General features: G+C 40.4%; 1 protein-coding gene across 2 annotated transcripts in view; it reads right to left on the bottom strand.

The window, feature by feature from the left end:
* Positions 1-481: 481 nt before the first annotated feature.
* Positions 482-27964, bottom strand: part of LOC143340311 (very long chain fatty acid elongase AAEL008004-like) — a 52365-nt gene continuing 24882 nt past the window's right edge. Inside the window, exons 1-6 of one of the 2 annotated variants that reach the window (XM_076762109.1) lie at positions 18942-19493; positions 5808-5915; positions 5474-5745; positions 4843-5026; positions 4641-4756; positions 482-2790 (exon numbers count right to left, since the gene is read on the bottom strand). In XM_076762109.1, the coding sequence (XP_076618224.1) occupies positions 2545-2790; positions 4641-4756; positions 4843-5026; positions 5474-5745; positions 5808-5904 (915 nt within the window). In that variant the 5' untranslated portion in view covers positions 5905-5915; positions 18942-19493 and the 3' untranslated portion in view covers positions 482-2544. Of the gene's footprint in view, positions 2791-4640; positions 4757-4842; positions 5027-5473; positions 5746-5807; positions 5916-18941; positions 19494-27964 lie in introns of those variants that run through there. The other variant, XM_076762108.1, reaches the window with a different exon arrangement.

Genomic DNA, 27964 nt, shown 5'->3' with positions numbered 1-27964 from the left:
GTTGAAAAGTAGATAGACGGTGGTACCGTGAATCCCACAAAATTATTATTTAACGCGGATATTGGGACTGGAAGCGAGTCACTTTGTGCCAATCGGTCTCGAACTCGATCGATCTCGTCGATTCGCTCGAAAACTCGAACGCCTTCGTCGATCGCGTGATTTTTTTTACTTTTGAGCGAATCGACGAACTTTTTTTTTTATCAAGTCGGTACATCTGTCACGTTTGACGGTGCTCGATATAATTGGGATCGCTGCCGTTGATCGTGACACGTGCGAGAATTTTGCGTATTTATAAAGAATTAACGGGAGTACCATTAAGATATGTAAATGCATGGTTTTATTTATTGAAACTCTTTTGAACGGATCAAAATACGTATTGTTTCATCCCCCGTCCCTTCTGTCCCTTTAATCGTTTTCCAGGGACAAGCAAACGTGTCTTAAGAATCTTGGAAAAAGAGATCGTTTACCAATAATCGTGACTTTATTCTGCGCTACGTTATACATGTCGTCTGATATAATACAAAGGGATACCGCGATACATAATCGTGTCTTCGCTTCGATCGACAAACCGGGAATCTTTGGCAAAAAGCATAGCTTTTGAAAAGAGAGACGGTTCTCACTCGAGACCAGGCAATCGGGCAGAAACTATCTCTATTTACATACCAAGATTGAGTAACTAGTAGGTTCCATAATTTAATTTACACCGTATTCTATTCATAACTTACTAATACATAAAATTAGCACATAAATTTACCCAACGGATGTAGAAAACAATGGTGAAAAAAAGTTCGAAAATCCCACCCCTAAAATCCTTAAACAAAAATATCGAAACTTTGATGATCTTTCATTTATTACAGAAGAAGGAATAGACTTTTTAAAGAATGAGGAATAGAAATTATTCTTTGCAGAAAATTTAAAGAACGAAGGACATGTTTTTCGAAGAGACTCGAGTCGAAAGGATTCGATATCGTCGAAGCTTAAAGCCATATTCTTTGGACTCGATTATTGTCGTTCTCTTTAATGCTAATGAATTTTCTTTGTTATTTTGATTTTCACTTCCGTGAAATTCGTCGTGCATGATTTCGACCTGTTAAAGACGCGTCCAATTGTTTAACGCTCGCCAATAATTAATCGCGAGCGCGACCGTGTCCCGTTGATTACCATTTGTCGAAAATCAGCAAGAAAGCTTGGACACACGTGGGTGTGCGGAATGAATGCCCTCGTTCATGCTAATTGCACCCATTTGCATTTATAATGTACAACTTCTTTCAGTTGAAAATCGTTGGACGAACCGCGCGAAAAAAAGACTTTTGACGCAACGTTTTCTTGCTCTATGAAATTTTACGCTCCGCGGAGAAACAAATCGATCCTGAACTGTCATAAATTATCGATGAAACATTAGAAGCGAAGTTCAACGAACGGGCAAACCTTTATTCCAATGTATGCGTATTCTTTTGGTGAAAATTTCGCTTCCTCCTTTTTCCATATTATTTTAATATGAGGTTCCGTTCGCCCAACGTAAACTATAATTTCATGTTATAGATCAAATTGAAATTCTGACTGATTAAAATGACGGTTCGTCTAAATTATTCTCGAAGCTTTTCCTGTACAATGATTACGGATAAAATACTATGCTTAACGAGCCAATTTTGACTAAGTTTCCCCAGTTGCCCGGAGACCGAGTAACGAAGAATTTGGTAGCATCGTCGTATCGTTTAAGCGCTATCTTAAAAGTGACGCCATTACTCGGACAACCTTGATTGCAAGTTCGAAATTTGCAAACGCTCGAACTTCGACCGGTCCTGAGGACTACGAGAGCTCGAACTTTCCGTCTCCGAACACTATACAATCGCTATACACGTGTGGTCTCAAGCGACTTAAAACTTTATTGACGCGTGCAGTCGAAGACTCGCGGGGAACGTCAGCGAAATACCCCCCCTTCCTCCTCGACTTTGATAAAATATCGTAGATTTGGAGAGTCGTAAAAAATGAGGGACAAGTGATGAACTTACTCTTTGAAATTTCAAATTAATGGATCTACAAGGAAGTATTTTAAACAAATTCGAAATAAATAATTAAATTGCATATCAAAATAAAATCAGCACAGTATGTCAACCTTCCAACAATTTTACGATTATGGATGATGAAAATGACTTTTGCCACCAAGAGTCGTATAAAATTTATTTGTAAATCGTTTCATCCCTCGAACTCGAGTTAGAAAGAAACTATCCCTTATTTTTGGCAACCCTACAAATCTTCCAGGATGGGGGTAAGACGCTGATGTTCCTCGACCTGTAAAAACCGATTGACCCTCGTGAGCAAACACGTTTCAACGCTTACTGTTCACCACCAGGGTGCTGTCCATTCGATATTCCTGAATAGGGGATCAGAAAAACTCGTCAAAGATTTCAATTGTCGTGGCACGATCGTACTTTCCGTTCCTTCTCGGGGTACAGTTTATCGAATGCGTTCTCTTTTCCACGCGTTGAACGGAAAACCAATGGCAACTCGCGAGCATCCTGTCTTGTTCCATCCGGTTCCAGGCTAATCCGCCTTTCCTTTCCCGTTCTGCGCGTTTCCGTTCGCCGTTTGCTTCGCGACCCCGTTCTCGTTGCCCTCTTTCGACCTCATCTTCTTCTCGCCACGCTTGTAAGCGTGGGTGTAGAAATCAGCAAAGAGGAAGTAAAAGAACATCACGTTGGGGAGGATCAGGATCAACGACCATTTCGGGTAATCACAGTCGTAGAACAGCAATTGGCAGCTGTGCAAGAACGCCAGACAGAATTGACCCTGGTGGACAGGAAAAAATATCTTTTGCTTATTCCATATCAACTGTTGCTATATTAACATTACATCTACCGCGTTTTTAAAATTTCGTTTAGAATTTCTAACATACAATATTATTTTAGCGTCATTTAACTTCAAGATTTTCCTTAGAGTATACGTACAATGAATTTAGCAATATTCACTTCTATTCTTATTGATTGTTTATTGAGAAAAATATGTATACCTTGCCTATCACGACCGGTGTGATCGATTGCATGATTTATATTTTTTTGTAAAAAGCTGGACAAAATTTGGTATAAAATTTTGGTTAGATTTCGACGTAGATAGGAAATATATGTATAGCAGAGCTAAAAGGAAAGAATTTTCAGTTTCCACTGTCTTAGAATAGTCTAACAACGTGTATTAAAAATCATAAAACTTTAGACACGTGCAGTTCCAAAACTATTAGTGTTATATTAATTATTGAGCCACTGTGGGCAGCGGTGAAACCTCCCCTTCAAAGTGGTTTTTGGTTTTTGTCGATCCGACTTCTCGTTCTCGAGATATCGTAATTTATGTAAAAGGTAATTTTTTTAATTCGACTACGATCTCGCTCGGCGCCTTAGAAAAGCCTATGAACGCGTATTAAAAATCATAAAACTTTAGACGCGTGCAGTTCCGAAACTACTAGTGTTATATTAATTATTGAGCTACTATGGGCAGCGGCAAAGCCTCCCCTTTAATGTGGTTTTTGAATTTTGTCGATCGGACTTTCCGTTTCCGAGATATCATCGTGTAAAGACAAGCGTAATTTTTAAAATTTCGCTCGCCGTCTTACGAGAGCCTATTAACGCGTATTAAAAATCATAAAACTTTAGACGCGTGCAGTTCCGAAGCTACTAGTGTTTTTTTAATTATTGAGGCATCGTTAGAAGCGGCAAAGCCTCCCCTTTAAAATGGCTTTTGGTTTTTGTCGATCGGACTTTCCGTTTTCGAGATATCGTAATTTATGTAAAAGGGTATTTTTCTTAATTTGACTATCTCTGTCTTCGTCTGACGCGTCGCGCTGGACCTCTTTGTCTCGTACGTGACTCGTGATCGAGTGACCTAGAGGCGGCCGTAGTATTTCCAAGAATTTACTACGCGCTGTTTACTATCTACGCGCGCGGGGGATGAATGGACTCGCGCGAGCGCAACAAAATCGTAAACAAACCCTATTTCCGTAACTAGCCACCGCATCGACTTGAAACTAAAATCGCTATATCTCCGGAACTAATAAAGCTATCGACTCTCACAAACGCTCATTTTAAAGGGCATTTCATCCCCTATCCGATGACTACACTCACTACTATAATTTATGCTGTCTTCCATGTTTATTTTAACATTTACTTTGACGCTCGACTTGAAACAAAAATTGTCATATCTCCGGAACTAATAAAGCTATCGACTCATACAAACGCTCATTTTAAAGAGCATTTCATCCCCTATCCGATGATTAGACTCACTACTATAATTTTTGCTATCTTCCATGTTTATTTTGACATTTACTTTAACGCTCGACTTGAAATTAAAATCGCTATATCTCCGGAACTAATAAAGCTATCGACTCGTACAAACGCTCATTTTAAAGGGCATTTCATCCCCTATCCGATGACTATACCAACTACTATATTTTATGCTGTCTTCTATGTTTATTTTAATATTTACTTTAACCCTATGCACCTAATGAAGTTTCAGTAATTTCTACTGATCGTACGACTAGTGTACGCTAAAACTGGACCATCAAATGGACTAGGGGTAGCTCTGGTTCTCAGACACAGAATTAATTACGTAAATAGCGGAAGAAACGAGTGACGTTTACTGTCGATTAGTACCATTTGAAGCGTCGTGATGTACTTCTTCCACCACAGGTACTTCTGGTACTGAGGTAATAGGGCAGCTAGCAGATAATACGTGTACATGATGATGTGCACGAAACTGTTGATGACACCTTCAAAAAAATAATACATATGAAACTCAGAATATTTCTATAAATTAGAAATGTATAAAGATAAAAGATAAGAGCATAAATCGTACCTATAAAGATGCCATGACCTCCTGGATAGTATTTGGTTGCGCCCCAAGATACCATTGGCATCACGGTATGGTGGTAAAGATGGAGGAACGTGATTTGGCTATCTTTCTTCCGGAGGACGAAGAAGACCGTGTCCAGGAGTTCGGAAATCTTCGCCAGGAAGTAAACGTAGACGCCTCTGGCAACCTGCAGCATGCATTTTCATCGCAATCGTCTGCAGAAACCAAATAGTTTACGCACGCAAGGCGCCTTACGCAATGCCAGAAAAAAAACATTCATGTTCTCGGCGTTAAAATAGCAACTGTGCGAATAATCAAACATGACCCAGTTATCGAACGCTTGGAATTAGTTTTCTTGTGCGATAATATTATTTTAATTCCACACTTGACCTCTCCTTCTGAATGTTATAAAATTCTATTTCTTGGGCCAAGCCACACACAAAATTTCTGGAGTCCGGTTATTGGAACACTTTATCACGTTTCAAATATACGTAAAACAGTACGTTTCACTTGCCTCAGGAAAAACGAACAGAGAGAATTAATACTGATATCATCAATGTACGCTACTTTTCCTACTGAACGTCGAATGGACGCGAAAATAAAGGAAGTGCAAGAGAATAAAAGTCAGAAATACTCTGAGCGCTTCCGGCGATGTAGAGAAGTCGACGGATTGGCACTTCCAGTTGTAGTTTCTGAGCCAGGCTCCGTCCAGTCCCTCGTAGAACAGCCAACAGCTGAGCAGGACTTGCAAGAAGTTGTAGACGACGAGAATGTTTTTTAACTGGTACGGTTTCCGGTGTTCCATTTGTCGCGGGCCCCACGACAAGCAAAAGTACAGGTAGCCGATCAGAAGAGTGGCACCGGGCACTGGCGACCGTATAAGGAACCAGTCTTTCGTTCGCGGATCTGTGGGAACGTTAATAATCGTAACAAACAAAAGAGGATCCATAAATCAAGTAATCTCTTACCGGAAAGATCGTGGAACACGTGGTCGTAGAACCGAACGACCGAGTTGTTGTAGATGTTCGACATCCTGTCGATCGGAAGCACGCTGCTCGCATTCATCGGGAACTCGACTGAAACAAATTAAAGTTCCTTGTTTAACCCTTCCTATATGGATTTATTTTATCATAAGACCATAGAATATTTTTTAAATTTATCTATTTCGCGAGATCTCGCTGTTTACACGAACATTGCCCAAACAAAGTGCAGTAAGAAACAGATTGTAAAAAACAGAAGATCGCGAAACGCGTCGAGAGCAATTAGAAAAGTGGGGACACGGTTTAATGGAAACAATTAACGCCCTCGTGGAAACGTCTATCAAGTTCTGTTTTTTTTTTTCGAGCAATTTGTTCGTTCCGTTGCATGTGGATTGCACAACGACCGTGATCGACGGATTGCTCAAATCTACATTCACGGTTGAAATCTGTGTATGAACCGGTTCCGATTCCTTTTCAAACTATTCGACAAGCAGTGGAAAAGAAGTGAAAAAAACGCTGGCGAGGTTCGGTTTCGTAGCCGTTAATGACAGGGTTTAATTGGCTTGGTCAACAACAATGTTACGTTATACGAAGGAATCCCGCCGCTTTTTCTCCGCCCTTTCTTTATCCCTAAGTCGACAATTAGCTTCGTTAATCTCTGGACAAAAGGGGCACAAGGTCGATAGAAACGTCCGTTTTTCTTCAAACTGCAAGTACCCTTGGAGAAAAGTGACGTTTCACCAGGCGGCGTGCTAACTTTTTATCGCGTTCTAAATTGACCGCTGTCGAAATGAAATAGTCGATTATGGAACTATAGTTTCAAAGACACGGTTATAAATGTTCCTTTAATTATTTATTTGGAAGCCTGAGTTAATTGCCAAGAGAGAATTAATCGTATTGTTTTTTTAAAATCATTTTTCCTATCCTGTCCATAGAAGAACTTTGAACTATTAAAATTCTTACGCGGCAAAGAGTTAAGCGAAGCTCGTAAAATATTGTTTGACGTTAACTTTACAACGGATCGTAAAATCGCGGTCTATCCTCTCGGTGCAAGTGGAACAGAACGCCCGTAAAGACAAACTCTGGTGAATATTATGCTAATAATGGCGTCTCGAGCAAGGCCACTTCGCGGCCGTCGCGGAATTTTCGATTTTTATAACAAATCATCGAGGAAGATTTTATACGAACCTCCTCATATCATTCCAGTACAGAACTACCATTTTCAATGCAGAAGAAAGTTCTTAAAAAGTCATTTTATAATCAGTTTTTCTTATTGGTGTAAAGTATGGAATATTGAAATAGAATCCCGATTGCTTGAAACGCTATCAGGTCGCAGACTTTTCACCATCGAGTGGGAGAAGAGAAAGAAAAAGTAGAACTGGCACAATTGCGGTGATCGGTTAATCGATCGCGTGAGGGATCAACGACGACTCGATACAAAGCCAGTAATTAAAGGAACCAACCGAGCATCTCGATGTACAGCTAAGTTCTGAAGCTACAAGCATTAGAAGTTGCTCAGAAACAAAATTACAAATATTGAAAGAACAGTAAAATGAAATAAATTTGTTCATGAATCAACGGTTAACGAAAACGTAAAACACGTTTCATTGACGCGTAAGTATTAAATCGCAGTAAACCTTGAACGATAAACGAAGAAATCTAGAGAACTCGAAGTGATAAAATCGGAAGCTAGTTTTCAGTGTTACTGCCTGGTCGTATTTTAGCATTGAAAAACGATATGACCGAATTCCGGTAGATGCGAGAGAGATTTCGTACGGGCAGGCTAATCAATGAAAACCATTAATTTGTGACGAATGGGTGCTGTCTTCGTGACACCTTTTCTCTAGGATACTCGGTATTAAAACAGAAAATACAGCGACGTCTGTCGAGAAACTTCACGTCCGCCATTATACGTGTCGGTTATAAAGAAATAGCGATGGACTGATTTCGAAGTGGGCCTCTGCTAGTTTCCAGAGATTTGATTTAAAAAAAAAATATTTATCCGAAGAGTGAAAAAGGAAAATTTGCAAAAAAATAGTGACTAGAACGAATATAAAAAAACAGAATTTGATATACTTAACATACTTAACAAATTAATAGTTTACAGCGTCCGCTTTCGTTAACCTAAATTTGCTCTTTTTTTGGACAGTTTATGAGATGTACCGTTCATTTTCACTTTGCGATTTTCTCGCAACACTGTTCGTTTACGAGGCGTGCTACTTTGTTGCTTCGTAAATAGGCCTATATTGTTTTTTTTAAATTAGTACGCAGTTTCTGTGATTTCTTAAAATGTTGCTGAATTTTTCCACCTAATGATTTACGGAATTTTATCAGTCGGTGTTCATCCACTGAATCGCTATGTATGGATCTCTTACACTTTCTAACATCCTTTCTCTGATAATATCTTATCCGTTTTCGGGGGAAAAATTTGTGCATTGAATTATTGATATTTAACATTTTATTATCGATAATTAGTTTGGATGTGTTAAATTACGAACGTGTAATTCTTCGCGCACTGGTGAACGAAGAAAGTACTAATTGCACAAGACACCTGACAATTATATACAAAGTTGCGGATCTGATTAGCGATTGTTACAGTCGAGGGACGTAAAAACGATCTCGTTAATTCTGCGTTTGGTATACAATCGTGCATAGATGTAACAATGTTTCGTTTTAATGTTTCTAAACGTAGAAATAAATCAAGTAGTACCACTCCCTCTAATATCAGACGACGAATAGTGCCGCCCTCTCGACGATCGAACAGCAATTATTCCACAAATACCACCAAATATTCGAAACATTTCTCTTTTATTCCACATTTATTTCTATATATCCACTGATAATAAATAAATATACGCTTGGTTTACCTGTCGATCAGTGTCAACACGGATCACACTCGACCAACGTACGATCCTCCGCATGGTATCCATAATTGACGCGGAGAAATCGCAATCAGCCGAGAGATTGTTCCAAATTTGTAACACAGAAAATAAGGGTTCAGGGGTCATCCGTCTCTACGCAACCTCATCGTTCGTTTCTCTCGCAAGTGTTCCTCTCGACAGCATTCAGAATCCACGCCGAACGATCGCTAATAAATTGTCGTTACAAAACCGAGAATTCTCTCAACCACAAGTATACATCTTCGCGTATTAGGTGTTGCACATACGTCGTATAAAAAGATTTTTATGATCGAATAAGTACTGCGTAGGAATATTAGCATTTTCTTAGTCTTTGACCATTTTACGCTTTCTAATAAAAATACTTCTTGGGTCACAGCAAGCAATTAACATTTTGGATTCGAGGAAATATTATTTGAATTAATTTATTTTTCAGGGGAATCAGGGCAGTCATGGTCATTGTATTTTCGGTAAAGAATTTTTTTCTCGAAAATGCGTAGGAATTCGGGGGTATGTCTCTTCACCAAAAATGATCATAATTGACTCCCATAGGTAAAAATAATTTTTTCAGAATGATTTGAAACTTTTCAATTTCGCTGAAAAATTTGTCCACATACTCGAATTTTTTTCTCGAAAGTACGTAGGAATTCGGGGGTATGTCTCTTCACCAAAAGTGATTGTAATTGACTCCCCTAACTAAAAATAATTTTTTTAGAACGATTTAAAATTTTTTAATTTCGTCGATAAAGTCCACCTACCTCGTAATTGATAGTTTCTTCGCCACGGGCCTTACCGATAGTAGCTACGAGATAACGCTGTCGTTTCTATCGACTGCAATTCATTAAATCGGTAAGGAGGAAAAGAGAGGGCGACTGATCGACGATCTAGCGCAGATAAATCACTGATGGAGAGATTCCTTCCAGTGCGTCGCGATGTCAAATGGTCATCTCTCCGAGCCGATTATTCAGTTGTTAGATCAAACATAATTGCGTCGTTTTTGCCGCGTATCTCTCAATTAATCTCGATTACGCGCGACTATACTTGCGTGAACGATGCATTAGTTTAACAAGTTGGATACTAAGTAATGGAAACCTGTGTCCATCCAGTGATTATTAAATGCCTTGTCAAGATTAAATTTTTTAAATTTTATTGTGATTTTCGTTGCATAATACTATCTTGTAATTTTACATTCGATACTAATTTTAAGGAGACAATTTGCCATCACTTTATACGGTGGAAAAATATATCCTTCGGTTCAAATGTTCCTAAAATGATTTTTAAGGAAACCTAGCAATGTCATTTAATACTTATTTTATTAGAATGATTGGTGTATCTTTTTATGGCGATTGCTCGATAATACACAATGAATATAATTTACTTTATATAATTTGGATCGTTCTTTCTTATTCAGCACATCAACATTTTAGTTTCTATTTGTCGTTATCACTTACGATCTACCAAGCAATATTCATTTTAATAACTTGGTTTCGTAACTTCGATCTTAACCTTATGTAAGTTTAATACTGCTTTCTAAAGGTTGCTCGCGTACGCTTCTACTGTAAAGAGTTACCAAATATTATATTTACAATATTGCTAGTAAAGAATGCCAGTTCTTTCTCGACCATTTGAAAAATTGTACTTTTCTTCAAATGTGCACTTTCTTTTTCGTTATTGATTCTAGAAGAATGTTTTCCTCGATTATAACGGAATCGAAAGAGCCGAGGTTCGAAAATTCGCGGTCACAAAGCCAAAGAGCCTATGAAATGAAAGTGCGTGTAACCGCAATTGGCGCGATTCACCTTTCCCTCGAGTGTTTCTCGTTTTCGCACACGGAAACTGTGCCAATCGCCAGTCAGCTGATTTTACGTACACAAAAGGCTAACGCGTTCCTGTGTGTCTGCTTTTCCTACCAATATTTCCATTCTCGTACGATATTTGACTTTTGAGCGACGAAAAATTGTTCAATTCTACCGAAAGACGTCCAGCGTGTGCAATCGAAGTATGGAACAGCTCAGCCAAGACTGTTCGATCGAATAAACGTTGCGAAAAAATCGTTGCACGGAGTCTCTATTATCTGCAAAAAAATTCTGCAGATCTCTGGATCGGACGCAACGTTTGCTATCATACTCGATTACGTTCCGTGGATCAATCCGCGCGTAATACCGCGGATATTTAGATCACGTACAACGATCATTTACCATTTCTGTCTTGCAACAACGACGTTTTACGACCCGTTCGCTATTTATCTTTACGAGAATTTCGTAACCTTGTTGCTTGGATGATGGAATAACAGGCAATTGCTGTTTCACGATCGTCGGTCAACGATGATGGACCTTTCGAGCATTGCGACTGAATTTTCTCTCCACACTTCCTATCTAACGCGTATCTACCTCAATCTTTACTTTTAAATTCATAATTTACAAGATAAATTTAGTTTGTCTTTGGTAACTGGGTGCTATAATTTTAACCCTTAAATTTCCCATTTTTGTTTCAGTTAGAACACAGTTTTTAAAGTCAAGGTAATATTTCCTTGCTCGCAGCCGATGACACGCGAGAATTTGCTACCGTAGAATCGATTATTCACGGCGTCGTTGATCGTTACTAATCGACCAGCGCAATTCGAGACATGCATCAATTCTGACAGCTCGACCTTCGCTGTTTCGTTCCGCCGATCGAACACTCGCATGCCAATCGCGATCTTTCGTTCGACCGATACCATAAATCTCGCCAAAACGAGCCACCGTGTATGCAAACGACTCGCTGTGTGCAGATTCGTAACGTCGCGCGTAAGTAAACAGCTTCTGCCTTGCAACTGTTCGTTCGTGCTCGTTAAATCCGAGCATATATTACTCCAAGCATGAACTAAAACACACAGACCGATCCTGCAAACTGCAACACGCTTAGCTCTTCCTCAAACGATGTCGATACACTCTCGAACCCGTAATGGAGATCTTTGTGATATAATTTCTTCAATCGTCTTCGATTTTCCTTTTTGTGGGCAACACAAAGTGGAGCGACTTCTTCCTATTACACGCTGGGGCGAGCAATTCGATTATCTATGCGACTTTTTACGCGATCTGGGCGCCATAAGTACGTGACACAGCGTTCCTCGGACTTAAACTTGGACGTCGTTGAACTTCGAAGTATGTCAGAACAACAAAACTAAAACTTCCGGGTCGAGTGTTGCGAGCAATCGGCAATTATCTACGTAATATTTTTGATATCATTGGTAGGAAATTCTCAAAAACTATTACAAACAAATTGTTATTATCGTTAGATTCCCCCCCCCCCCCCCCCCGATTTCTGTTGCAACAGAAGACTCTGGACGAGGTCTGCTGCATCTAAACGTATAGTCGAGGACTCAAGCATCCGTGTACGTGATTATAGGAATCATTGGGATGTTTGGAACCGTTAGGAGCTCGAGAAACAGTTTCTGGTCGATCAGTCGTCGCGTCATTCCTGGAAAGACTTCTTCCACGCTTTCTTCTTGGCGGCCATTTTCCCGATGATACGAGTCGGCCTTTGGTTCACGTGTGAGAGAGCCCGGGACTCACGCGATCGCGTGCATTCACCGCGATCAACGGATCATCCACTGCCATTGGCAGTGAGGAAGTGGCGTACTTCGCAGCAGTCCGCTAGAAACCGATTGTTACGCAACCGATCCGGTATCGGCTGCGTTCGATGACCGATACGTGGCAGACGATCGAGAAAGCAGGAAGAGAACTACGCTCGCCAGACTTTGATTTATGTAGAATTTGGCCGGACAGACGTGGATCGAGGAGAAGGAACTCTTCTTCGCAACGTACGCCATGTTGGTTCCGAAGAAGCGTGACGCTTTTCCAAAATGAGGATGAAAATCGAACCGATTTGCGATGGGGAATGTGCCACGATTTACTGCAGAGTTGGAAATTCTATTTACAGAGTGAAATGGTCCGAGGAAAAATTTAAATGTTCGATCGAACGACACGAATGAACGCGTCTTTTACATTTCATCGCGATTGAATTTGTTTGAATGGATAAATTCAGCGGATCGATGCCTCCTAAAAGTGTCGATTGCTATTTCTGTTTTCGCTTTCACGCTCTCAGAAGCTCCGGTCGAGCATTACGTTAAACGACGTAGAAGTGAAATTCTCTGGTTTATTTTACATCAATCTGTATCGTTCATTCCGTCGATGCAACAGAGTTTAATCGACAGGAACGATGAATCGGGGCAAAAGCGATTTTTCTCCGGCGTGAAACGAACCTCCACCGGAAACGAGTACGTTCACCGATCTTTGAAACGCTCGTGTGTCGTAGAATCAAGGTGCTACCTGTATTTAAACGACCGTATTAAACGTAAAACAGGAAATCGAACTTGCAACAAGACAGAGTGGAATATTTAAATATTAAAGAGCGATTCGTCGGGACCATTCGTCTTCCATCGAATTTTCATTGCACCGGTAACGGAATTACGACCTGAGACAATTGCGTGAACCAGCGTGTCTATTGAGTCACGTTTTGCAATCTAACTCGAAACGTTTCTATAATGTCGTCCTGGAGCCTCCAGGCTCGATGGTCAATCTGTGGTAGACATTAATTTCCTCCGCTTAAACCGGGGGATCGTCTTTCCCGACTTTCTGTCTAATTAAGATTACATTGTCTGAGAAATTGTCCATCGTGAGAAAATGTTTCGTTTCGACTATTAACCGAGTGTTTTAAAAGAACGATTACTCGCATGAATTTCATTTCCTCGTATGAAGATATTATTTCATCGTGTCTTTCGTTTCCAGTTGGGAAATGTGTTGCAAGTTCACGGCGATTTTAATTGTCTAAAAGCTCGCGTAGATCCCTAGAAATGCAAAGTAAAAGCGAAGGAATTATAATACTTAGCGCGGGTTTGTATTACGGGTCGCGTAATAATTAGCGTTCGTTGGAAAGTGTGAAATGTGAAATCGGAAGACGATAATCGTTAAATGTTCCGCTTCGCGGTGGGCCCTGTTTCGCGGTTACAAAATTAATATAATTATTGAGAATGTTTCAACGATCTGCACTGAGATAATAATTTCAGCTATGTTGTTTTTATAATTGATCGAACGTAAAAAGCTTTTTCCTTATTCACAGGATGTAAGTCAACGTGAACAAGACCTTACTTGCAATTCAAACGATCTCCGTTTTTCCTGCTATTATACGCCCAAAATCAGACGAATAAATTACTACGTAATTACATCGTTTTCGTCAGCGGAATGAATTAATGCTCGAGGAGAACCACTCGCCAAATTACGCGAGTCACGGGATCTCGATCGAAAAGTTTCGAAAACGAAGCATTCGTTAAGTAACGATGAAAAATTTTCTTACGAGAAAATAATTAATACTGATACGTACAGTCCTATAAAAGAACGCACGGATAAATAGTTTGGTAGATAAAGTATTGCACCACCTTGTATATAAATGCATTAAAAAATGTTCAAGTTAAACAATAAGTGATAGAATCTGTAGAGCTATCAGATGTCCCTGTGTGAAATTTTCTCGGTTAATTTTACAGTTATTGTTTTTATTGTGGTCCCATTTGGTCATGTTATGCAATAGGGCAGGGGTCAGTAAGGTCCGTGGCCCACATTTGGCCCACTGCGTAGTATCGTAAGGCCCGCGAGGCAAGAATGACTCTTAATTCAATTTCACGCCACAGAGAGTCGACTTCGAGGATTCGTTCGACCTTCTGGCCAAACCTCGATAGTTGTTCGTATGAATAGCCGCGATGTCTAAATGCAATGGCGACTCTTGTCCTAAATTATTTAAATAAACACGATGCAGCGCGCGTTTTATCGAAATATGGTAATGACGACACGGGAAACCACTACAAAGCAACCTTGTCGATGGACGTTCGCACGTGAAGTTAAGTTTATTCGTTTTAGATTTGCGAAATTCTTCGAGTCTGGAATACTATTTTTCCTTTCTTTTTTAAGGAAGATTTTCCATCCATTTTGTCTGCCAAATTTCCACAAATCGTATGCTCTTAATTTTATATGATGTATGTGTGCAATTTGTTCTCCCATATATTGCGTAATAAAATAGCTAAATGAAACAAATAAACATCAAACGGCAACCTTACCGGAAAGGAAAACCTTCTGCAAGAAGAAAGTGCTCTACAGTGTTTGCTTATTCCTGAATAAAGAATCAATTCCTGATTGCATTACAAATTTTTCCGCATACTGTGTAACACATAGTATCGAACAATACACGCGCGAGTAATTGCAATGGAAAAAACAATTTCTGACGAAATGGAACGTTTCGAATCAAGATAGATCCTCGAAGGGCTTTATTAACTGCACACGATCGGATAAAAACACTATGCAACCCGTAATTATTTACAGTCGTGATCTGCAACATTCTTCTCCAGGTAGAAAGCCGTTTGTAAAAACTTTGTGATACAATTATCTCTGACTCGTGCACTTCTTTACGCAAAATTGTAGATGTTTGTCTCTCTAAACGGATCTTCCGCGAGAGTCGTATTAGGTCATATGTTGTGGTCAACCTTCGTAAGGAAAAATTACTGAAAGCTGTCCACATTCTACTCAGTCGTCGTACCACATTCCCCTTAATCCGTAACTGTTGTTGAAATTGCATGACAATATAAAACCGGATATTCAAGCCAGAACAATAACAACTTCAAACTAGAATTCTTCCAAACATAACACAATCTCTGTGTAAAATTTGTCGTGAGACAAAGCGAAGATCTAATAAATCTTTATTCGATTTCCCAGCGTTCACCCGGTTAAAAAGATTTCGATACCGTAGAGAAACTGGACGAAGCGCGAATGAAAAAAAAAAAATAGAAAATTAATGGGGGGCTTCTCGATTAGGGGGCATTGACCTTTCCAAACGAGGCGCTCTTTTACTTTCCCGCTTGCGTAATCCTTGGGAAGCTTCCTGCGCGTTCCACGGCGACCTTGGTGCAAACGTGCACGAACGGGGCAGAATTTTCTTTGCTTTTTTCGCCATTCTGTTAACGAGGATCGGAAGAAGCCACGACGCGGCGATTCGCGAGGCCGCCTAACGAGATGGAAAGTGGTTTCTTCGGGTCACTGTCTCTCTTACCTTCGCCGTAGTAGCGGTGCAACCGCCTTTCCGGCCGGGACGCGGAAATTCTTGGACCGCTGTTTCGCGCCGCTGAGAATCGCGCTCGAGATCGAGAGACTGGCGGAACCGATCTCTAACGACCGGGGCGACTATGTAATGTCGATGGCGCTATCGAAACGTAAATTCTGAGCCAGACTGGAAAAACGAAAGCGTTTACGCGCTTGACAAATCCATCTCTACCGCGACGGGATACTAACGAGACGGAATTTATTTAAAATAAGTGTTACTCGGTCTGGTAAACTGACAGAATTTTTTTTAAATAAATGTTATTCACTCGATAAACAGACTGGAAACTGTTTTCTTCTTAATTACGAGCATTTAACGCAGTGGAGGTTGGCGTTCAGTTCCGGAAACCTGGCTGTGTACTATAAAGCTGTTCTTCCGATTCTTTGAAAACTAGGTAGCAATAATGGAGGATTTTAGATAACGATGGTAACTCTATTATAAGTTTGCAGACGTAATGTTTTAAATAAAACTGGGAAAGTAAAATTCTCAGAAGCAATCCTTCGTCAAGCGTTTGTGTATCTCATATCCTCGTCCACGGATCATTTCGCGCCAAAGTGATCACTTTTCTACTCGATACCAGGAATTTCGTTCAAACATGTTCCACGTGAAAGCAGAGGGGGAGGATAGTTAGTTAAGTTATCATTTTGTTACTTTCTCTGCACGCCGGTGATATAATGACGACCAACGCTACCATTACAGAACGGTTAACGGTTCTACTCAACTTCGATCCTAATTTCTGAACCGAGACGCTCCTTTCCTCGATTTTTTTATCGGTTCAAGGACTCTTTGAAAGAAGCAAGGACGACGAATCGTTGGGAATTCTCGAGTTGAACTTGATCCCTACCGGTAAGGTCTGTGCATTCGTTATCGTTGACCGCGATGCTACGCCAATGACGCTCCTTGGACAGGTTAGAGTGAAATTGCGATTGCCGTACGGCTCGCAATTAGATTTCTAGTTCGAACGCTGGTCGTTCACCTGTGGAACCGATTGCTTCTCACAGCAGAAATATCCCAGGAACTTCCTACTAAACTTGCTACCATGTTATGCAGCTTTCGAAAGTTTTAAATTCACTCCGAGCAACAGAATCTTCCGCAACCTTGCGTTATCTCACAGTCTACGTCGCGATCGATACAAAGTCTAAAATAACTTTTACCCGCGAATTCCAATTACGCAACGACGTCATGGAAAAATGAATTCCATGCTCGCAGAAGATTATATAAACGTTGTTGCTTTCCAGAATTCGCAGCTGATAGTACGCGCAGCGAAAGTTGTAGGTGAATTCTACGCAACTGGATCTCTCTCTGAGGTACACCACTGCATCAATCAACGTTTGGGATACTTGCAAAGCAAACATCCCCAAACGTTTGTTACGTCTATTTGGCTCGAGACAGCTGTGCAATTAATAATCCATTTGAGTTTAGACGGACTAGTTCCGAGAAGAAAGTCTCGATGAAATTTCTCCGGATGAAATGAGTTTGTTGCAACTCAAAAAACAAGCGGGTGAAATTTGATCGAACGTTTAGATTTTTGGTTTTAGATTTTTTACAGAAATAATAATATTTATGGAGTTTATAGATTTCTAAGAGTGGTATAGTTTCTCTTTCCCACGGAGTCCCCACGTAAGACCAAATGTATTGCATCAAGAAAGAAAGATCAATATTTATACAGTTCAACTATCCAAGTATTCACGATACAGTAACGCGAAAGACATCGAGACGAATTAATCGCGTGATCGAAAGAATTAATATAGTGCTTGCAAAAAAGTCTGTCACGAATCTTCCTCGTAACTATCGAATATTAAATCCAATGAAAATGCAGTCCGTTCGTCGCTTCGTTGCTCGTACTTTTTTTTCGTTTAATTGATCTCGTGTTGGTGTTTGGTATCGTTTTCGTCGCACGAAAGTCTCCCGGTCGATTAAAGCGGTCTCGTAACGAAAATAGAAAGAATACGAAAATTTCAATTTCCTGCTTGGGTAACTCGTTCGTAACCAGGGACGCGATCGTTGCGTAATCGTTCGTTCGCCTACACAGATTCGATTTTACAGGAAACGCGATCGAGACGCGTAAGCAAGAACAATACTGAGCAAGTTCACGGGGGTTAATAGGCCTGTTCTTCTGCCAGCTGATACGAATTTCGTGGTAACGGGATTCTAGCGGGTTCTCAGCCAATAAAATGTGTCAGAAGAACCGGTTGACTGGTCTTAACGGGGACCGTAGGGAATCGTGTCAACCTATACCGTAGCTAGGGAGAAAGACCGGTTGCAGTGGTGCAGCAGGAAACGCGGAGACTGAATGGAACACCTTGCAAGGACGCTTCCGCTCAGCAGATGAGAAGATTGATCGGGGTTAGGTTAACGACAAGCGCTGGAAAATTGTTTCCCGGCTCCGCGGAAAGCTCCGTGAAATTTCAATCCTTTCAGGAAACGTAATCATCATCGTGATGGTAGAAAGTTATTGTATAAGCTGAACCTTATAAGATCGAGACTAAAGTACCACCCGCTCCTAAATCTTGCCAGAAACAAGATTTCACGATCTACGATTTCATCGTATCGCTTTTAAGTCAGCGTTAGGTATTCAAGGAGACTAAGTGTGGTGTTCCGAGGTTGAAAACCTGGCTCTGAGAGCTCTTGTCCAACCATTGCTCTCAGTGATGTGTCCATTGGAGTTTAGATGCACTCTAACCCAGAACCGTCGCTTTTAAGTGATCAGAGAATTAGATTGAGAATTAGTTGTCCAGTTCAATCGGTTGCTATGTAACAACTCCAATGTTATACTAAAACAATTGATATATATGTCCTCCACAGCCAAAGATTTAATAGAGATTCTTGGGAACAAAATTACGTTGTTTTATACCAAGTACAATACTGCCTCTCTTCTTGCAATAAAATTGCGATCTACGATTTCGTGTAGAGAGGTATGGTCGAGACCTTGTTCTGAGGACTGATAGAACGAGAACAGGTGGCTGAAAAGTTGAAAGAACGTAAACATCGTTAGGAGTAATTACTGTTGCAAGTATCCGTAACGCAGATCGATGCAAGAAGCGAGGCAATAGTGCACGGAACAGCGATCACGAGGGAACCAGAATGGCGATTACCATCTTACCGAGAAGGATTTAGCTCGCAGAAAATCGTACGACGATCCAAGTCAAGCCTGTACCCCCGATCGACAATAAGATCCTCCCAAACGATCTACGACTCCTCCGGGGTTGGTGGCCGATAATCGTTCCGCGATCCTGGACACCACTGTCGCGCGACCGGTCGCGATTTCCCGTGGAAAATTTATCTTATTTTCCGTGGATTTAGGGAAACACGCTCGTGAATCCTCGATCTCGCGCGACCCGTCGTTTCTGACTGACTGAGATGCTTGATCCCGCCACAACGCCGTTACTTTCTACGTGTAGGTAGTAGGAAAAGGTGCAAGAAGTGGGGTAATCAAATGATAACTCGCGATACGGGAATTGGTGGGGCGATATGTCCATGTTTCGGGTGAATTTGAGACGACCCCCCTTGCACCGTTTCCATCCATCGCGATTCTTACGAATTTTAGAAGATACAAACTTATAAACAGAGGGTTAAACAAATATTTGAGAACTTCGTTTGTTTGCAATAACAAATTACTTACATAACATAGCAGCTTGTCAGAAACTGAGCTAAATATTTGTCCTCGTCTGAAATAATGATTGTTTGATCGGATAGAAAAGTAGAGAATTCCCAAACCAGTAATTAGAACGACAATAGTTTCTAAAATAAATTTTCCACTTTCATATTTCGCCAAAGCAATAAAGCCATTTCCTGTATGGACATTTTTTGAATAATTCCGAATGTTTGAACGGAAGGAAACACCCTGTTTTTTTCGTAAATAACTTGTTTGGGAGACAATGAAGAACGCCCATTGACGATGATAACCGGAAGCTGACGTTTCTGGTCGGGTTGCAGGCACTTCGCCTCGACGATTCTGCAAACGAAGACGCGCGGTAACGTTGTAATATTACGCCACGGTAATTTATAGTAATCTAAAGCGGCAGCTGAGTGGAAACCAGCGAATAGTTACGAAGAATTTTAAGCTTGCGTTTATCGCGAAGCATAATGTGTCGCGAATTAATACTTTGTATGAAAGTTTCTATCAGCAAATGTCGCACTCGCAACTTCCTTAGACGCAAACCTGATCGAGATTGGTCTATCCGATGGCAATTTCTATCAGGAATGTATTACTTTCCCGGCTGTTATTAAATGCCAGTATTTTCCTCCTCGGAAACCATGGCGAACGATTAAGGTTTGCATTTTTTTGAGGTTTCCGTTATAAAACAAAGTGGATCGAATGGCTAACGATAGGAAACCGTTAGAGTGGATCGAACTTGAGGAAAACGAACCTGAAATAATGAGTGTGAAGAATCTCTGATGCAATGACAGCAACGGCGAAAGTACGATACGGGAAGTGTCCGTCTATTAAATCCTGAAGCAATCCATCCAGCATCAGCATTTACTATGTAGCTGCCATTGATTTACGGTAACGTTATCTGCCAAGATTACGTCACATACACTTGAGAAAGTTGTATAATGAACCTGCATCATTTCGACTTTCCCTCTCTTTCCATACCTCGTGTAAACAGTCCTCAAAGTTATTGCCCTCGCACGTTTCGAGGAAATTAATCGATCGAAAAAAATTAATTACAATTTATTTAATTACGAAACTCGATAGATATAGTGAAAATAAATACTATGCAAAATATTGATAAGCTAGAAACGAATCGTATAATATGATTTTCGAAAATCTGAACGATCGTGTTAATTAAAGCGAGTCTCCAAACGTTGATCAGGCAATTTTGGGAATCCCGAACATTCTTGGGAAATCAACTTGATCCTAATCTTTTCCTGGCCGATTATATTATATTTAAAATTGTTGTTTAGAAGACAAATATGGAAGAAAAATTCAATAAGGTTCGATCATAAAATAGGAGATCTGTGATCGAAGAACCAGACTGTTCCATGGTCGAACGTCTAGCAAATGTCACGATATACGATCGTTATCCACTTTTTTTTATCGTTGGAGGATCTCCCGAAAGAAGTTGTCCTTCCAGAAATTTATTGGAAAGAACAGCTAACGAAGAATATCGAACAACGTTGAAAATGACGTTCGAATATTTAATAAATTTTCGAATACTACTAATACCGATATCTTGAATACCAAGATTTCTTCTTCCTTTCGTTCTACTCTTCAATTTGCCTCTCTTTTACGTCAAAGTTCCCTACTTCTCCAAGATGGCGAGCCATAGAAACGCACTCCGCTTTTACCTTTTCACGATCGCACCTGAAAAAGAAAAAACGCATTGCAAAACGTGCCGACGGTCGATTTCGAAACGAAATTGTTTTCTTTCGGGAGCGTTCGGGCTTCTTGCCTGTCGTCTATCTGATTGGAGGCAACGGTTGCTTTTACCAGCGTTCGCGCGCTTTTACGGCCGATGAGCAGCGAAAACGGGTCGCCGTGGAAAAGTGGAGTGATCTAGAAACCCCAAAGTGGAGTGAACAAATCGTGGAACAAATTCTGGAACCAAAAGATTCGAGAATATAAATTCCTTTGGTCAATTGAGAGGGCTCTCACACGATGAATAAAATCCCAAAGCAAGTTTTCTCTCAGAACAAACTCCAAACGTTCATTTTAATTTATCGTACGATCCATTTACACCTCCAGCCACTAATCCTTTTGCTGTGTTTATGGTTGCAGGTGAGACCACTTATCCTGCCTACAATATTTGCCATTACACTCGTTACGCGAACACCAAGGAATTTCACGAACACCAGCGAGCATAGAACTTTAGTGCTTTCGTGAGTCGTTAGTTAGGCATACAGTCCACTAGATCGTCGGCCGATATCGAGATTAGCCAAGATAGCCATTTACTTGGAAGATCCCGCAGCTATGCTGTCGCGCGTACGTAGCCACCGTTTTCGCAGTTGTTTGAACGGGTGTTGCAATTTCTTTGTCGTCGACTTTTCGCCCTGCCGCGGAGAATCGCGTTTAGCAAGAGGCTTCCAGCTGCCTCCGACGATCGGCTCTCGATTTTGCAATCCCGCTGACAACCCAACGACTATTGCAAATACGCGTTCGCGCCTGCGCGGTAACTCCAATTAATATTAGTAATCGCGTAGAAGGGAGTCGTGACTGACGAAAGACGCGAGGACGCGATGGAATGCATGTGATACCATTTTGTAAAAAAGTAGAAATTAGGATTTCGTTTCACTTATGTGGGTCGCGGAGTAAAATTTAAATTCTGTAACTCGATAATGAGTTAATGATTTAGTAAAGTGCTGAATACTGTAATTTACTTGAACGGATATGGTCGACTGACTTCGAGACCTCCAACGCCTCAAAAGTGTCTCGTTTCTCATTTGCATTAGCATATCTTGGGAATAGATCTTTCGATCTGCATATTAGCATAAACATTAGACTCGACCGGATCGCGTCTAGGGCCACGAGTCTCCGATTACAAAGGGGATTCTTAGAAATTGAGAATATCGATCGAAATTTTCCATTTCCCGACGACCGCGCCTAGATCGTAGATTAGAGATTCTCGAAAGGTATTCGCTGCAGGTGTGCAACGGCTGGAAATGTCAAAAAGTCAACGTTTGCGTAGTCCGTTGCGTCCCCGCGATAGGATTTACGAGGCTCACGACATATCGTGACAGAGCCGACGATACGTCGCTCTGGCATCCGCGAAGCAACTCGTAGCCTAGACCCGTGGACCTGCGATATAAATTTGCAAACGTGTAGAATCTGTAAACACGCCAAACGAAGTGCAAAGATAAACCCGAAGGACGTCGAAAACATTGACGCGTGCACGATAATTTTTCGACCCGATGACATAACGCGTGTTTATACTGTCAACAGAGTTCTAGGACCCTCGAAACGATCGACGAACGCTACTTATTGGAATTATTACAGAACAGTAACAGAAAATCGTTAATGGAGTCGATAGAAGATTTCCAAACGGCGATGTGTACCCTGTTAATCAACGTTAATTTTTAGCGACCGTGTAATTCGTAGCTCAAACACTAACGTAATGTCGTTCGAAACGATCCGTGTAAAAATTGAATTAGAAATTAAAAAAGCTGGGAGGAAGGATCCAATTAGACGGACGATTAAGTCCACGCTCCTCTGGAAATCTATGTGACATAAATGGATAATAATGGGGCGAATTAACGAGTTGCTTTGTCACGCAACATTGAGTAATTTGTTTACAAGGAACTGGTTAACGCGAAATTACTAACTGGTTTTTTGCCATTTCCTACGCGTTCTTCCGAGCGTGGATAAAAAAGCCACGCAGGTACAATAAACAACGATTAATTCTGTAAAATGACGACGATCGAGCAACCAATTTATTAAATAAAAAGAAGACGCGTCGCTCGGCGAAAATGTCAACGTCTCGTCGTAATTTTGTTTTTATGCACTGTCGATGGCGATAATTATACTCGATACTTTTCTAAGAACTAAACAATTTTAAAATTTAAGATTATTAGACTTTTAATGAAATTGAGATTTTCTGCTAGTTTTGATAGTTAAAATAAATTAATTCTTACAAGGTCTGTCTTTTAAGTATTCATAAGAAGGAATTAGATTTCCTCCAGAGCAGAGAACTGAATTATGAGGTGGTAACTCACTGCAGACCGCGAAGGCAAGATGGTTGCAGTTCGACAGGCGCTCTAGCGTCGTAGAATAGACCGAACATTCAACAGAACTTTCTGTTCTACGACTAGTGGGGCTTTCAAAGTCTCCTTACCATTTTCCAGTCACAGCCAACGTTATCGATTCTGCAACAAGAGTGTAGCGCTTCTAGTGGTAGGATACAAAACAAACTTCTTTAGAAAATATTGTACAAAACAACTGGACTCTCCTTTCTAAAGTTCGACAAATCCCATAGAAAAGAGTTCGAAATATTTTATATCAAACAAATGTTGTCTCTAAATATTTGACGAATAACAAAAATCTAATATCTCATCCTCTCAGATCAACGGATTTTACAAACATTATACTCGAACTTTGCCATACGTAACCATCGTAGAATACATTAGAAGTGTTGCTGTAACCTGTGATACGAGATAGACGTAGAATCATCGCGTCAGGAACAAGGACGAACAAGATCTATAAATGTTTATGGCGGAATCGAGTCGTAAATCTCATCCCTGTCCTTTTCTTTCTTCCTCTGGAACACGCGTGAGGGATTTCCATTGTGTCTAGCCGTGTTATGCGTTTCAAATTGCTGGCATTTGCGTGTTCTTTGCTTAACTAAATCTTGATTACAGTCCAGAGGAGTTCGTGCAAGAACTGTAAAAGAGATGGATAAAATTCCGCGAATAAAAAAATACGCGTGATCCCCATTAGGTAGAATCTGCCAATTAGGTGGAATCCTTTTCTTCGACGACCAGTTTCAACGACACGGTATCCATCAAGCTCCGTCGATATATCGTCAACTTTCGATCGCGTACTCTGAACTGTGTCGATAAAACTCATTCTGAAAACTCCTAAAAAGCGTCGAAGATTGACGAGCACGATTGCAAAACGTCAGAGCGACGAGAAATGGTCGTTCGACTTGACCCAATCAATTAATTCCGTGCTGTTTTCAATCATTGAGTGTAACGAGACTCGAGATAAAAGTGATATTCATTACTAGACAGCTTTCTATAACAGCTACAATGATAAACAGGCAAACAATGAACGTTTTACGCGATCGTATAATTATCGTCTCGGTTTCTTCCCCTAACGTATCACCGGATGCTTATCGATCGATGAAGTAACAACAGGAAAAATCTCGACGATGCATGGACTTCTCTAAAACTAAATGGATCTTAAGTGGTCGGGATTTCAATCAGATTATTAGTAATATTTTCTTTAAGAAGTAGCGAGAAAGCTTGATATCTAACTAAATTACATGCAACGAGTATTAAACCGGCACGTAAAAAGAAAGAATTCTAACATTGTGGTTGGAGTAGCAAGTTTCCGGATAGCACGCTGACCGCTTCCACCGAAGAGTTGCTACCAAGAACGGAATCACTCCGATGCTCGTTGAAATCGATTAACGTTAATTGCCGTAGATCTGATAGAAAACAGTACAAGAAAGAAATCTGTAGCAAGAACGCGTAAATAGGGCAGTGAATCTAACGATCTTTCGTACCAATTAGTACGCTTCTCGGTGCAGATTCAAAATTATCGAGATTGGTGCGCTTAATTTCGTTGACCCACTTTGTCGGCGCATTCAAATCTACTTATACCGTTAATTTGGTAAAAATTACTTACTTCTAGCATCGTTTGACTCCCACGGGCGCACTGTCTCGTTCATTTTGCCTTTGGGAGAAAAGGAGCGGCACAATTAAACGAAAAGAAAGGATTCCGACGTCCGCTGGCTAAATGACAAACGCGACGACGGAAGAAGTCTCGTTTGAGCGATGTGTCTGGTAGTAATAAGACCAGAGAATTCAGGGCAACGCGTCTTTTCACCTAATTTCTACGCGCCAACGTGGTTAGAAGTTAAAGAGACCGCTGTTCGAGATTTTTTTAAGGCGCAATGGACGCCAGTCGGTGGATCCACGCGTTAATTTCGATCGATCGGGCGACGTGAACTCGAGCAACTGCCCAATGGACCGTTTCTCGATCGTTTCGTCCGAAACATGTGGCCATGGACGCAGACGAGAAGTGAACGGCCGGTGATCCCATTACCGAATTCATTTCAAGGAACGGCGCAACGTCCAAGGTGCTCGTCGTCTCGTAAACATGGCCGAAACAACGATCCTGCATGACGGAAGGCGAAGTTTCGCTTCGCGTACGAAGAATCCGTTTAAATTCCTCGTAAACTCCTGGGGCCACTTTCTGATGAACATTACAAATTACGAAACACAGCGTCCGAACAGTGACACCGAAAGGAGCAAATCCTGGACGATGGGCGAAGGTCAGTTTTTGGTCTTCGGCCTCGAACGATTCAGCCTAGTCACGAAATTTCTAACCCCGTGACGAACGACTCTCGAAAATCGTGTACATCACTGGACACGTTTACGTTTTGTAATAGTGCGTTGTAATCGTGCGTTTGTTGAACTTAACATCGTGTTTGGTTTGTTCAGAGAGCTGGGTAACGCGATATTTCTCATTTGAATCTTCGCTGGTGCGTGACATCGATGTTTTGACACTTTATGTCATTTTATGTAAATTATTAGAGTAGATTTTATATTAGATAGCGCGTGAAAAATTGAATGGAAAACGTTTTGAACGTTTCTGTGAACGAGGAAGACAGGTTTAACTTCTTCAACGAAGCAGTTATTTAAAATTGTTATTAAATATTTTTTATCCCCGTTGACTATCGATAAAGCAGGTATTAGTAAAATAATTCATAGTTTTTAATATTTTCTAACTTTGCCATTTTCGATTAATAACCGACGAGCATGATTTATGAAACCGGTTGTTCAAATACTACCTCAGAATGCTATAAAAAGGCACATAACGAATTAATTTGTTCTTGGTAAAAGGTTAAACATCCGATGATAGGCATTTCAAAGATCACGCTACAATTTCCAATATAATTTGCACACAAATTAGTATAAGACAGAAAAAGTATCGAGAATATCGAAAATATCTCCTCTAATGTATTTCGGGAACGATTCTTTTTCTCGTTTCTTAATTTACACAGAAAAATTGGTATAATTGAATTCGTTTCGCCTCCCACCGTCGATCCATGGAGAAAAAATATGCTGTGTGCCATTAAGAGAAATGCGAGTGACCTTGACACGATTTCGACGCCGCCACCTTCGTTCTCGCACGCTCAAATATCTCCGCAGTGGTCCCCTATCCTTCTGAAAATAATCTTCATCGAACAGATACAGTATTCCAGGTATATAATATTAAAATCAGCTAATTTTCAAACGAATACGTTCGATTTTCATCAGATAAAATTACGAAGTTCGATAAAATTTTGCAAAAAAATACAAGACACGATTAGATTTTCGATAGCAATGCAAATCTTAGCATAAATGAACGATATCTTAATTAACGGCAATCTTCCACTGAACATTGTACCACTTTAGAACTCGTTTCGACCGGTATCGAATTTTTAAAATGCAGAACGATCATTGAATGAGACAGATACAAATCGATCGTGGTATAATTAGACAGTATACTTAAAACTTCGAACTCGCTCTTTTCGATTCCATGGTTACAAATTCTAATAGAAAATTCAATGAATTTTGTTATTTTTCGTGGAAATATTGTCCATTTTCGAGTACGAATTGCAACGGAACGGAGATCGAGATTTGTAACGCATAACACGTTATGATCGTATATCTTTTCAATTGATTGGTCAATTGATCAATCCGGAACGAGAGACGAAGTGCCTGGAATCTACAACGAATTCGCTATCGGACGCGGTGATTTCAATGCGCGATGAAGCGGTGATTTCAATGCACGATAGAGCAGCGAGATGCGTTAGTTTGGCTCATTCTACTTGCGTTCCTTCCAATCTGGCTCATTTATTATAGATAATCTTACGTGTAAAAGAATCGTTCGCGAGAATTCCTGAAAGAAAATGAACTTGAATTTTAAATTAATGAATTAAATTATTACAAAAATCTTGAGACCTATGTTTGATTTTATAATCGAAAGATAGCTCAATTGAAAATTCATACATTATAATAATTGGACACTGTTCATCATATACGAGCCTCGACCAATTAACCACACATAATATTTACGTAATTATTTAACTACGCAAACAATGGTACGCTCTTGACATTCAGGAGGAACAGAAAACGTCAGAAGGATCTGTTTTGCGAGTAACTAAATGTAATAGTTGACGCAAATTGCGTAAATATAGTAATATAATTACTTAATTTCACTGGCGATTGAAGTTTATGACAACGACGATTATTCCCAACCGGGAAAACAAACAACCAGCTAACGATGATAATTTTATAAACGATTGAACTTTGCAGAAATGCACTTTTTACGCGCCAGAAAGGGAAATGTTAAACGGAAATCGTTTCGTAAACATTACGTTCGATACACAAAAACTTGGAAAAACCGAGTCGAAAGGTCGAAAGCTGCGAAATGGGGAAAAGGTAAACGAAGTCGATGGCGGGGGATAAATTAATTCG

The sequence above is a fragment of the Colletes latitarsis genome, chromosome 3 (assembly GCF_051014445.1).
Source record: "Colletes latitarsis isolate SP2378_abdomen chromosome 3, iyColLati1, whole genome shotgun sequence".
Classification (NCBI taxonomy): Eukaryota; Metazoa; Arthropoda; class Insecta; order Hymenoptera; family Colletidae; genus Colletes; species Colletes latitarsis.
The sequence above is the reverse complement of the archived record's forward strand: the minus strand, read 5'-3'. Positions and strand labels throughout refer to the sequence as shown.